The sequence below is a fragment of the Haemorhous mexicanus genome, chromosome Z, assembly GCF_027477595.1.
Source record: "Haemorhous mexicanus isolate bHaeMex1 chromosome Z, bHaeMex1.pri, whole genome shotgun sequence".
Classification (NCBI taxonomy): Eukaryota; Metazoa; Chordata; class Aves; order Passeriformes; family Fringillidae; genus Haemorhous; species Haemorhous mexicanus.
Window position 1 is genome coordinate 60699831 of NC_082381.1, and position 14834 is coordinate 60714664.

At 34.9% G+C, this 14834-nt stretch overlaps 1 protein-coding gene across 5 annotated transcripts in view; it reads right to left on the minus strand.

Moving 5' to 3' along the window:
* Positions 1-14834, minus strand: part of KDM4C (lysine demethylase 4C) — a 247259-nt gene that overhangs the window by 85524 nt on the left and 146901 nt on the right. For all 5 annotated transcript variants that reach the window (XM_059873485.1, XM_059873486.1, XM_059873487.1 and 2 more), the window contains 2 exons: positions 14193-14409; positions 13152-13228 (listed from right to left, as the gene is read on the minus strand). In XM_059873485.1, coding sequence (XP_059729468.1) covers positions 13152-13228; positions 14193-14409 — 294 coding nt within the window. The remainder of the gene's footprint in view (positions 1-13151; positions 13229-14192; positions 14410-14834) is intronic.

The following is a 14834-nucleotide window of genomic DNA, read 5'->3' on the forward strand; positions in this document are numbered from 1 at the left end:
AATGATTTCATTATAAAGCATCACCTTAGAAGGTATCCAATCTCTTATTCATTATTACTTTGCAAATCCTTTAAACAAGTAATTTTGTCATTCGTATTTGCATTAAATAATAATTTCATAAGCATATTATTTTATACATATCTAAATTAAATCTTAGACCATTTTAAATTGCTCATCTCCTTAAAAAAATCTCCATAACATTCCAGAATTACAAGAAGGCTTCTCTCTTCCAGTACCTGTATAAAGTAAGATATCTCCATATAATTCACAAGTTTTATACAGTAACATTCCTTTCATCTTTCAACTTTTTTGTGGAAATGATGGGGTTTTCTTCATAACAATACATATCATATTCACTGTTTCTGGACTAAATGTTTCCCCTTGCTTACAGGAAACATTTTTGCAACCAGCAACCCTAATCTCACTTCTCTATTTCAATCACTTCAAGAAATTGGTGGAAAAACCTCAAGTCAGTGTGAATTAACCATGCTTCCTTTGGTACATACATCCAAAAGATGGATCACCTTTTTTGGAAGGGTATGTCGCTACTCAGGCAAAGCTGGATATTAATTTTTTTTGCACAGATAAATACTACACAAAACCCAAGCCCATTTACACTCATTTCTATTTTAAAATTAATGTTTGCTTATCTTTGAGTATTTTTTTAGTGTCTGCCAAAATTCAGTCATATTCAAAGTAACGCTTACAAAAAGCAGTTTTCACACATCCATATTCCCATACCTACTTCATCAGCAATAGCTGTCTCCATAGGAGACAGGAAGCTGTCTAACACAGCAAGGCAGTAGAATTCTGCCAAGCTATAGCAGAGGAATACACATTAAGTCATCTAACAGTTATTTTTATTGAAAACTATGATCATGCACCTCACAACCCCCTTTCTTTTTAAACTGCTATTTCTTCTTTGTTAAAGCCCTGAAAATTAACATAGCATCTCCAAATAATTACATTTGTCCAGTTAAATGAAAAAGAAATTCAAGCTTATGTCAGTGGAAGACAGGGTAAAATAAAATATGTATTTCTCTTAATGAATTATGCCTGACATATTTTCAAAAATTTCCTCTTAAAATGTAGTTTCCATAAGCAACCTAATAATCTCTTCCAGCTCTTTGGCATCCATGCCATTAGGGAGCTTTTCATTTAAACTAGCAAGAAGATTCCCTGCTTAAGCCTTTTTCTTTTTACTTTATGCATGATAAACATCAAAAGCCCCATATTGTCCCCTTCTTTTTTCAACATTTTCCATCTATAGACACTTAGTCAAACAACGACTATTTTTCCACCTAACTGACTTCATCTCTGGCCATGTGTTCCCTTCTGAAATGCAATGAGAAGAGATCTTCAGTGATGTCAGGCAAAATGTTTCATTTTTATCCCACATTTGGGGAGATGTGCTTACATTGCCATGACTTGTGTAGTACATGGACAATAATCTCCAGGATCTTTTCTACAGCAGCAGCTGACATCACTGCTCCACAATCCTTTGTATTCTAGCTTTACTATCTTAAAATTTTCTCTAATTATCTCTTGTTTCCAAAGTTATCTCAGTAATTTATTAAGATCTTGCTCATTTCTGATTGCCCTTACTTCACAGGCCTCACTAAAATAAGCCAAAAGCTTGTCTTCAGAGAACATCTCCAGCAACAGCTTCTGCAAAAGGGATAACCATGCAGGCTGGTCAAGCCAATAAAAAGACTGTGTAATGTTTGACAGATACAACTGGAAAAATGAGACTTGGAAAATGACTTGACTAGGTACTTCAATAAGAAGGTAGTCGCTACTGAAGGAAACTAATAGCAGATTCAAAACAAAAAAACAAACAAAAAAACCAGAAAGAGTCTTTACACAGTATGTGTCTGTTTGCCAGATGTGGGTGCTAAAATTTTACACTAGTTGAGAAAGAATTTGATTAAGTTCATGAAAAAGAAAACCAACAAAGGTTACTTTTTACTAAGGAAATAGAAAGATACTGCCTTTGGCTAAGACAATTTCTTATTTCCACATTGTAGGAGACTGAGAAAGCATTAGGACTACCTGCTCAAGACACATATTCTTCAACACTTATTAATTTCCTGATGTGAATGCGATAATAACAGACTTTAGTTTAATTCTTCTAGCACATCTTACTGCTCTACATAACCTGCAGTTTTAAACCTTCATATGCAGAAACATTACCTAGATATTAAGGAAAATCCAAATGCTTAGCACTAAGCACACACTGAAATATATATTCTATATAATATATATTTAATTTTCCCAATTTGTGATCCAAAAAACCAAAACTAAAATACAGCTTTACTAATATAATATTATCATTCACTTAATAAGCTATAGTGGTAACTTTATTGTCACAGCTTTATTTAGCAGTGATTTTACCTGAAGTAGTATTTTCAATTAATTTCAATACATTTTGGCTAGAGACTTGAAGCATTGGATTGGAAAGAACATTTAAGATCATCTAGCACAACTCCCCTGCAATGGGCAGGGACACCTTCCTAGGCCAGGCTGCTCAGAGCCCCATCCAACCTGGCTTTGCACACTTCCAGGAACAGGGCATCCACCACTTCTCTGGCAAGCCTCAAGGTAAAGAACTTCTTCCTTACATCTAATCTAAACCCTCCAACAATTTAAAGTCACTCCCCCTTGATAATGTCTTGATAAAAGCACCAAGTAGGACACTACCTATTCAGTAAATAATGTATTTCCACCAATTTTTCATCAGCTCAAGTCAATTGACTTCGACTAGCATCAAAAAACCTAAGAAAAGTGATTAGGAAAAGTTTTGGGTTTGGTTTTTTTCCCCCTGAAACATTTCTAATAAGAGGTCAAAACAGTTTCAAGAGTCAACTACTCCAAAGATGTGTCACAATAATGCCAATTTACTAGTCTCCTCTAAAAACAACTAATCAATCATCTAATGTTCAACTCTGCTACAGCTAAGTCAAAAAAATAAAAATTGTAGGGTTTTGGCTGTTAAACGTATTTTGTTTTCATCAAGTCATTCTGGTTAGCTTTATAGATAAAAACCTTTGAACTGGAAATAGACATCCTTAGTCTTCCATCTCTTTTCTCCATTGCATTGTAACGCCCAAGGTCACACTACTAGTAGCATTAACACAGATGTGCATTTGGATATGGCATTGCTACATTTTAGCTATCTCCTTTTCCCTGCTTATTCATAATTGTGTCTATATTTATCCTTGTGTAGAGAAATGGGTTGGTGTTTCTCTTGAAAATGTTGTTTTCAGCAATGGTCCACTAATGAATATGCTAATCTTCCTACACCAAGGGAATAAATTTTCACTTGAAAAATAGCTTTTGAAATTACTGAATTTCAATTCAAAGTCCACTACTGTATCCACTTTGAGCTATTACCTTCAGAGATAAACTTCTTTTATTTAGTGACAAAATATTTGCAAAAATTAATTAACTGCAGAAAAATTGATGTTTATCTAGTAAAAGATTCAGATTCAGTTTCCTGACAAGAAGCACCACTCTTAACAGAGTTGCTAGATTCTACCAGTATAAGTCACAACCTTCATTTGTATTTTAAGTGATTAAAGTTCAAACTGATTATGGAAGCTGAGTAATTCCATGAAACAGATACCAAAGACAGGCTAATATCTATTTAACATGTAGAAAGATCTTTGGCTGCAAGCTTAAAGTATGTTCTTGAAAACAGAATGTGGCCATACTTCTTTTTTTACTCTTGAAGTTGCATCCAAGTCTGTTCAAGACATCCACCTTTGGGAATTTAAAGTTTATTTATTTAAAGATAAATAATCAGCGACTTAATTTCCAGATTTTAGTAACCTAATCTTGCAAACATTCAGTCTGCCCTGCCCTTGACTTAGGGATAGCCAAAATTTCCTTGTATTTTTGCAGCTCCTATATAATACCAATGTAAAGCAACAGTACAAAGAGCAAGTAGTGTTTCACTACACTGTCCATAGCATCATTAACAGTGATCTCTAACACCATGAAGAGCAGGAGAGAGCTGGCTAGGATAAGAAGCCTTCAAAATGACAGGAAAGGGGGACTGAGATGGAAAATGGGAATATGGGGAAAATTCCACTGCCAGAGAAGGAATGAGAACTGAGGCTGAGACTGAACTGAGAATCAAAAATATTCATTTGGGTAACTGGAGTGTTTTTTTACTCACAATTTGACAGGGGTGGGTACTATGCGTCCTTTCTCCCTAGAATGTGCATATATGAAGTAACACACAACCATAAAGTATAAAATGGAGACTGTAAGTTCCCTGAAGTAATTTCTGTCATAGTGGTTATTACTCACTTGGATCTAGAAAATCCTTAGAGTAGAAAGAGCATACAAAGATGTTCCCATAAAATTGAACAAGAAAGATTACTTTCTCCTTTGAAGAGGAGTCAAAAGGGATGAGATTATCTTTCCCAAAACGTTAATAAATAAGCCATTGAAAATACAAAACTGATCATTCTTCCTGAAAAATATAAAGAGACTGCAAAAATCACTTCTACACAGAGGGAAACACCTGGGGCAATTCCAAGAACAAATACAGGCTGTGTGGAGAAATTATCAAGGCCAGCCCTGGTGAGAAAGAGTTGGGGCTGCTGGTTGACAGGAAGCTCAGTGTGAGCTGGCCCACAACCTAGAAAGCCAGCCACATCTTGGCTTGCATCACAAATAGTGTGGTCAGCAGAACAATGGAGGTGATTCTGGCCCTCAAAGAGACCCCACCTGGAGTTCTGCACACAGCTCTGGGACCACAACAAATGACCTGCTTAAGTGGGTCCACAGAAGGTAAAGAAAAAGATCAGGAGGCTGGAGGACGTCTCCCGTGGAGACAGGCTGAGAGAGTTGGAGTTGTTCAGCCTGGAGAAGAGAAAGCTTCAGGGAGACCTTATAGCACCTTCCATTACCTAAAAGGGGCTACAAGAAGGATATTAAGACAAGGCTTCAAACTGAAAGAGGGTAGGTCTAGGTTATATAAAAAAGAAATTCTTCATCATGAGGGTGGTGAGACAATGGAATAGGTTGCTCAAAGAAGTTGTAGATATTCCTGGAAATTCCAGACCTTCCTGGAAATATTAAAGATTGGATGTGGCCCCGAGCAACCTGGTCTAGTGAAAGACCAAGTCCATGGCAGGGTGTTGGACTAAATTATCTATAAGGTCCCTTCCAACATTTCTATGATTATATGAACACTAAAACTAAATGCTTAGCAAACAAAACAGGAATGATGGTGTATCTAATATATATTTATATATGATAAAAAATATGCAGGCTTATTCCCATTATTGTAGGCAGCAAATATTAGATGATAACCTGAGTACCTTCAGAAGACAAGATCTACCTTTAAGAAAGCAGCATAATACAAACTGGCCAGGTCAAGATATCCTGCTACTGGCTTTTTATAGCATGTCTTTCCTCGCAATGACTTTGCAGCACTAATTCTAGAGATCAGATATGGTATTTGAGGATAAATTAAAACTGGATTAATTTGAGGGAGGTTCTCTGGTCCAATTCCATCTCCAAGCAGGTCCAGATTCAAACTACATCTGACTGAAATCAAAATTCCTCCTGCAGGGAATCTCTTCCTTGTAATATGAGAATACCCACATAGCTGGAGGCAACCAAAGCTTCAAGCCTTTTGACATGGATATCAGTGGCAAAGGTTGATTTGGCGAACTCCAGTGAAGTGAATGAAAGGTCAAAATGAGCTTTGGGTTTGAGCCTTATGGCATTTACGTTAAAAACATATTTTCTGAGTTTAATGGTCTTCACTTTGACTTCTGTGACAGCATCAGAGAAACCCCATATTTACAAACCTGTTAAAATATGTTGTTTAAAAGGCTGAGTTTTGCAAGCAATAAATATCCTGTTACTAGTATAATACCAAAATCAGAAGGAAATATAACACTCCCCCCATCTGAGTCCATACATGGTTATCATCAGCATTTAAAATTCTCCCAATAAGTCAGCTTTTTTGCTGAGAAGGTTTGCAAAAATCCAGATTTAAAAAAAATAGAAATAAATATTTTTAAAAATAATAATCAGGTTTTATTTTTCTCAAAACAAAAAAAAACACAGAAATATTCAGGGTTTTAATTTTTCTATTATAGCCAGATTTTCCTGTCCAATAGTTTCTTTTATTAACAATATTCAAATGCATTTAAAGCTTGGTAGAAAAATCAGTCTGAAAATTAAGACACTGTATCACCAACTCACATGTATTGAGTTAATTTTGGCAGATAGCAGGCTCTGAAAACAGCAGTTTATAATGGAAATGATGACACCATATCAGCAAGAAGGATATCACTACAAAAGGAACATTCAAAATCATTATTTTCAGTTGAGTAGAATAGGGCAGTTTGTGAGCAGGAATGTGGAAAAGCTCTTACATGCTACTTTTCTGATGCCTTTGGGAAAAAGAAACTAAAAATCCTTCAAATTACATAAAGGGCCACTCTAACAATAAATGTAAATAAACCCAAAGACAGATTATCGATAAGTAATACACAAAACCTGAGAAAGCTCATCTATAGGAAAAGAAATTCTGCTAAGCTATTTCAACATCGGATCTGTTCTCAAAATAAGTGCCAGCTAAGCAGATTGGGTATTTAACAGTTTCTGCAGTGCTGTGGAGAACAAAGCAAGAATCACTTGTGAAAACTCACGCAGCCTCCTTAGCAGCCTTATGCCCATAATCTATCTGATCATGAAGCAAGCCATTGAAGTATATTTACCTGTTTCCTGACTTACTCTTCTTTCAATTTCTTTCCTATCCCAAAACCTTTGTAGTCTAAATAACAAAGATACTCCATGTTTATGTATTATACCTATTGGGTGACCACATCTTTGCTCATTGTACAGTATGTTGCATTCTCTGTAATGCCAGTCATTATTCTTCCTGACTTCACTAACTTTTTCTAGCTGAAGCATTTAAGATTAATGAGGCGTTCGTTCTCAATCAAGGCACTTTATATGAATTCAGTTACACTTTCAGGATCCATGCAGATGACTTATTAAATATAATTTTTTTTTTTAATATTGTTTTGGGGGATTGATTTATGGCCACTTTTGCCCATTAGCATAGACCATTCTGTATCACTCTTCTATTTTGTCAATAACTGTTATCTGGACCTACTGCCTAGTAGAATATAAAGATGTATTACGTATCATGAATGCAGGTATATCCTAGAGGGTGAAAATTTGACATAAAGTATTGCAAAGCATACTTCTTCAGCTACTTAAAATGCTGAAACTGCAAAAAAACAGCATGCTCTGAATCTCGAAATTTGTTTTCTCTGATAATATAAATTTGAATAGCCATCAAGGAAAACTCTGGCTCTGTCAATCTTAATCCATACAGGTATTTTTTGATTTTCGTATTTTAATGATGTTCATAGTTGGGATCCACATATAATAAAGTTTGATTTAGCTATTAAGACAACTCTCATTCCTACAGTGCTCTCATGCTTCCTTGCTTTGCAAAGTCATACTGATATACATAAGCCTAAGAGAGACCAAATTTTCCATGAAGTTAACATAACTGCTGTGATTTTAAGAAAATGTCATTTAACAGAATTTAAAACAACTTTTGTAAGCAGAGGAATAAGAAGGAATTTTTTCTCCTAAGAAATAAACTCTGAAACAAGGTTGTACCAATGTTTCATAACTTCCATTATATTCTTCATTACGTGAAACTTTCTTTCTCATTGCTTTCCAATCAAACTTCTCTTCAGGATTTAATGCCTTAGCCAGAAGGGACCTTCTCAGATGGGTCATCTTCAGCTTAATGTTCTTCTCCTATGAACCAATATGAAGTATAGGGAAAACAATTTCAAACATCCAGGAAGCTGTATTTTCAGGGAGTCAGTATTTCCTAATAAGTAAATCTTCCCATATTGTGCACTCTTCTGAGATAAAAAAAGTAAATTCTGGAAGGCATGTGTATATGTAATTCCCAGAGAGAGTCAAATCTGTTTCAGATCTTCTGCAACAGCTGCAGGTTTTAGCAATGATTATCCAGAACAAAAATTTAGATGAATGTGATTTTTCATTTAATTAATGTAGAAACTTGAAGTCTCAACTGTGTCAGTTGGAATGCAGAATACACTCACACTATATTCTTCTAAAAAAATAAAAGGTTGTGCAAATAAGGAATTTTCTTTAATTTCATATCCCTCTCCAGAGAGACTTATGGTACTACAATTAAAATAATATATGTAAAACAACAGGTATAGAAAAGACATTTTGTGTTTAGTTTTGGTCAAAAAAAGCGTAGCCAGGCTGGAGACATGAAGAGAAGGGCCATATAGATAACCAAAGGACTGGGAAGTCATTTCTCCAGACATGAGTAAAGCCTTAGGGGAGACTTGATCAGGTTCCGGTATTTAAAGGGTAGCTACGAAGTAGATGGAGATTCCCTTTCTTACAAGGAGTCACATGGAAAATATGAGGGGTAATGGGTACAAGTTATTCCTGGAGACAATCTGATTAGACACAAGAGGAAAAAATTTCACAGCAAAAACTATTGCAATAACCTCCCAAGAGAACAAGTAAATTTCCCTACATTGGACACTTGAAATTAATCTGACCAGGGTGTTAGGCCATCTTGTCTAGACTGTGATTTTGCCAAGAGGTGTTGGACCAGATGATTCTTGAGGTCCCCTTCCAACCTGGTATTCTATGATTGTATGAAAAAATAAGGAAAATTTAAAAATTCATTCAGAAAATAAATATATACATTTAATTCAAATGAAGCATAAAACTTTAGGTTGCAGGTTGGTAGGACTAACTTGAATTGCTGATTTTTAAAAGGGAAGGTTGCACTTTGGGATAGCAGTATATTTAATTCATTTATATTTAAGTCATTTTCAATGTACAGAAGATTGGTTAAAAGAGAACCATATTATCTTAAGTATAATTCCTGGATTAGATAAAAGTATTGTACTATTTTGAAGTGAAAGCTGTTAGGATAATCTAAGGTTATCATCCAAACTCTGAAGGGACAGAAACATTATCCTAAAATGACAAACAGGATGAAACACATATCAGCAATTATTACGCTGATGTCAGGACTGAGGTTCCACACAAGCAAAAATATACTACCATATTTTAGTTGGATGCCAAACTAATAAAGTTTTCACCAAAGAAAACCACAGCCACATTGTTTGCAATGAATAACACTATCCAAACAAGCAAAAGAGAACTATAGAAAAAACAAAATTCAGTGTCTATTTTATCATTCTGCCTCAAGGCGCAATCAAGCCTTCTTCAACTGTTCCTGAAAAATTATTCCATAATATGTTTTTAAAAATCTCAAAGAAGTAGCTTCTCTATAAAATCTCTATATATCCTAGCCCTGTCGTAGTTTTAGAAACAAAAATTCATAAAAATTCCTGGTATTACCTTCTGCTGATGCAGCTTAAAGTCTCTACAAGTCATCTTTTCCCTAAAAGACAAGACCAAGACTCCCTTCCTAGAAGGAGTCATGTGGAAAATATGAAGGATAATGGATACAAGTTATTCCTGGAGACAATCTGATTAGACAGAAGAGGAAAAAATTCCAGAATGGCAATTGCTTATGTTACTCTTAATTATACACACATAATTTTACATTACAGAATGTGACTTTTTTTTCTTTCTGCCTTCCCTTCATTATACTAAGAAAATTATACCTTTTCAATCCTCCCTTATGGAATGGTTGAAATCTATCAGGAATGATTAAAAGAATTTTGCTTTCTTGCAATTTCAGTTGCAACTCCTGTATCTTCCACCATGGTATTCTGAACATTCAATGTCTACTGGTACAGTTTTTCAGCTAGACTCTTACCAAAGCTGAAAAGAGCATACAGATTGTTCTATGGATTTTTTTTTGAGGCTTTGCTTCTAGTACAAAGCTTAAGCATCCCCGCGTCATGTTTCAGATTCTATAGAACGGATGACATGTTCACTTTGTGACTGGAGTGGTCACAACTGCAGCTGGCAACAGGAACTACTGCTTAGGTGGAGTCTGCCATATTATGTGTGCCTAGCTGACAACTCATAAGTAATCTCCCTATCTCTGCTGAACTTCATATGATTTATTTTTCAATAAAGTTTAACACTCTGGTAGCATCACATTACATAAACTCCCCCAGTTTCTGTGCAATAATCTTAAAATGCTTAAAATAGACCAGTTTAGATTTCCACATATGAACCATAATGACATGAAAATGATGCCCAGAAATTTATTCTCTTAATGGTTTTAAGAGCCCTATGAGAATGATGGTTGGTGGTCTGAGATATTAAGGTTGAGAGCAAATCCATATTGCTATGTGTTTGGCAAATACTATTTTCATCATCTCTCTTCTGCCACTGCCTACATCAGAATTTAAAACACCATCAAAAGGATCTGAAAGTCAGGATTCATGAAAACTTTTGCTTATTCCTTACTCCTATGATCTGCCACAGCAAAAAAATCAGTGTCCTGTTCTTCAATAGACACCTCTTAGCTTTCTGGCATTGTCTAGGTTTTTAGAAATTGGTAGATTCAGCACTTCTTCAATATTGTTCTTGTTATCTGAGATAGGCTGACTGCCATCTACTTCCTCGCATCATCCGTTCTGTATCTTTAAAAAAAAACTACTGTAGAGGGTGAGGAATTGTAGAGGGTGATCTTGTCCCCCAGTGAGCTGCAGCTGGACCAGTTGCTGAAGACTGGAGGCAGGCCTGATCTTGACAGGCTACACCTGTAATCAATAAGAACTAGTGCTACCTAAGAGTAAGGAAAGAGGAGTGAGAGGAGTCAGATTACTGTGAGGACCTGGAAAAGTCAGTGTGTAGAGGACCTGCTTGTGAGGAACATTAAGAAGGTATGAAGCTCTGATAATATGAAATGCTTGTGCTATGATGATGATAGAACCTATGCTATCTAAGACAACAAACTACAACATATTTTCCAGGCTGATGTCACCTCATCTAAGCTATGCAAATTCTTGCAATCACTAGTAACTATGAGATTGCTACTAGTGCAAGATCAGCATGTCAAAACTTCTGAAAGACCATGTTATAAAAAAAGTGAATTTGTTATTATTCATGTGTTTGTATTTAAAAAGCATTATTCGCTTCCCTGAAGCAACTATATTTCTGCTATTTATCTTGGGTAGCAGACAACTACTATCTATTGCTCCTACATTTTGCAGGTGAAAAAGAACATGTGAATAGCATGGCGTAATAACAAAGTGAATGTAATAGCATGTGAATGAAATGTAGTAACAAAGACTAAAAGACAGCAGACAAGAGGACAAGTTTGTAAGTAAACACAATCTTCAATATTCCATCAAAACTTTCCAACCTAATGATGACTCAAGGCATTAAGATGGAACTTTATTCCACAGGCATATTTGAATGAAGGACTCTCTTGGGGTACAAATTCATTTCATTCAGGTTACCAAAACAAAGCTATAGAAAGATGATTTTGTAGCTTTAACAATTCAACTGTACAATAATCAATACACACAAAAATTCACAGCAGTTCAGTTAAATATATGACAGGTAGAGCTTACATTAAAAAATTGTCCAACTGTCCAAATCTCCAATAACATGCATGGTCTAGTCTTTGCATGGTGAAAATGGTGCTCTCTTTCAGTCCTATTATCTTCTTGCTAGCTATATTAAAAAGTGCAGAAATACACTGGGCCTTCTCTACAGTTTCTAGAGTGCGCTTGTGGAAATCTAAACTGGTCTATTTTAAGCATTTTAAGATTATTGCACAGAAACTGGGGGAGTTTATGTAATGTGATGCTACCAGAGTGTTAAACTTTATTGAAAAATAAATCATATGAAGTTCAGCAGAGATAGGGAGATTACTTATGAGTTGTCAGCTAGGCACACATAATATGGCAGACTCCACCTAAGCAGTAGTTCCTGTTGCCAGCTGCAGTTGTGACCACTCCAGTCACAAAGTGAACATGTCATCAGTTTTAAAACCTCACCACATAAAAATTTTATTCAGCTAACTCCCATATGGTCTTGATATATCTTTCACTACTTTATCTCATCTCCTGAAATAATTTGGCTAAAACAGTACTTTCCCTTAAATTCAGATTTTCCTTATTATGAGAAACTTATATGCATCATATGAGAATAGCCCCAAACTTATTCAATAAAATGTGAATAATTCTTCTCAAATTAATATTTTTCACAGATGTCAGTATAAATGACTCATCAGACACTTTACTTTTGTTCTTATCATTCATTCACTTGCTGCTGCCATCTGAATGACCACTTCAAGACTATTTGTAACCTTAAAACCTAAGAACAATTTTAGAATCTTTCTACGATACATAATTAAGATATTTTAAGGCTGGATTTTGTTTTACAATTATTGCAGTGACTTTTAAAAAATGTACTAGAGTTGAAAGATACTCCTAATTTCCACTCAGATGTGTTATTTTTATATTGTAGTTAATATTAGGTCCCAAAGCAACATCTTAAATTTTTCAGTGTCTTTAAAAAAAAAAGTGATTTATTCATAATTGGTATTTCATGAATAAGGATGTGCTCCTTAGAACTTCCCCTACTTCCACACCATAGCTGTAATTTCCCTAAAAGAAATTAAATTTTTTCAATTTTTGATAGAGTAGCAGGGCTTCCTAACCCTGTTTGTTTAACTGATAATTAAATTCTGAGCTCATAACAACAGACTTACACTTTTACCCTTGATATTCCCCTGAATCTAGAACAACAGTCACAAAAGTATTTCAGAAGATCCTCAAATTCATGACTGCCTGAAAAGGAAGCTATAATAGGGTATTCTAGTAACCAATGAAACACAAAGATTGAATTCAGCCTATTTAGGAGAAATCTCACATTTTCTCTCTTTTACATGCATTTTAATTTTCAGTTTTGCTCGAACACTGTTTTTTACAGAACTATATCCTGTTAGCCAATCCTTTTCAGGAGTCTATGAAACTACTGCAAGTTTGTGTATCAAAATGCCATTACATTTTGCACTGAAATCTTCTTGTATTTAACAAATCGTTTTTCTCCAGCAAGCATGATCAGAAAAAATACACAGGCTACATACTACATGAAATAATGCACATGCTACCTTTTCCCCCCTCCCCTTAATCTCTTTTGTGTTGGATAGATAAACAACTTACAGCTGTCCAGGCTTCTTTTCTGCATCGAGAACACAACCACTCATTATGGATTTCATGAGAAGGAACACCATAGCAACCTAGAATAAGAGAGTTAGATTATTATATTCTGCCTTTTAATCAATGATGTAATACAATTATTTTAATTATACATAAATACAATTCAATTATACATAAACTTTATTAAAACATGTCTGTCATGTCACAAAGGAGATTTTTACAATCTAGGCTTACTAATGTCATAGTCTATAAAATACATCTTCCCAAAACCTAAATAAAAAGAACCCACAAAAACCCTCAGAAGAAAACCAAAATAAACACTCAGTAAACGAAACTGGACAAGGAAAATTCCAAGCACTCCAAAGAACAATCACAATGAATTTCTTATTTTTGTCATTACAGTATCATATCACCAACTCTCCCTGAAGTAAAATTTTGATTTAATGTACTGACATTTATTCTGGGCAAATATAGCTTATTTCCAAATATCTCGTGGACTTCTTTGACTTAACTGTTACAGTTCTACTTTTCTAGAGTTCTATAGTTTTACTATACAGTTCTACTATTACAGTTCTACAGTCTTTAGGAGATACTGCAGAAAAATCCATGCATTCATCAGTTACTCTTGCAATAAAAAAGAATGCTAAGGAAAATACTGCATCCCCAAATTTAATAGTAATATTCACAAGTCCTCCAGGAGAATTTCACCCTAACTATTTAATAAGGATACAATACCATTGGACAGTGATTTAAAATAGAGAAGAAAAAGAGTAATTAAATCACTAGAACAGAAAAACGAATCAGAAGTTTCCGATCATTAAAAGTTTACATGACAGTTAATTCTTCAATATTTTTACAGCAACTATAAGTTACAGAAAATGTAATGCAGTTTTCAAAAAAAATTAGCCAGTGATTGAAGCATTACAAATGGAAATGTTCTTCAAGTACTTTTAAAGACATGCTAGAAGCCTAGCTAACTGTTATTTATCAATAAAGCAAAATATAAAATTACATTTCTGGCAACAAAACAATTAGATTATTTACTTGCATGAACCCGTACACAACACTTTCCACATGAAATCAGAAGACTTGTTCCATCTTCTTCAACAAAGGCATTTGATGGATAGTTTTCAGTGTTTTCTTCACTATAAATAAAACACATCTCTGGAATAAGAGGCTTAGTCTTCACACTTTCTGCTGTCAATGTTTCTGCTGAGTTTGCTTCGCTGAAAGTAGGACTTTCTTCATCCTGATTGTCTGGCTGGAAAATAAACAATCTATATTTAAGTAAAAGAAAGGAGAGTCTTATTCTTCCTTGCGACAATGATAAAACTATTCCACCCCTCCCAACTTTCGTACTAAGTGTAACAGTTTCATGAGAAAATTAACTGCTTCTAAGTATTTATCATAGTCATCCTATCTTGATTGCTCCAAATAACTGTGACATCTGGAATAGCACTCAGCCTGCAAACCAGTGTTATTGCAGTGGAGTTCAGTGGTACTGTACCTCTTGGGCCATTCAACTCAGTCCAGTGCAATAAAGGCTTTTTTCCTGGTTCCCATGCTGAGGAAATTCCAGTTTAGCACCTTCCAAATTAGCAACATAGTACTACAACACCTTTTTTATTTGCCATTTGACACAGTAATTCCACAAGACAGTGTCGAAGAGTGCTCTGCATTAGACTG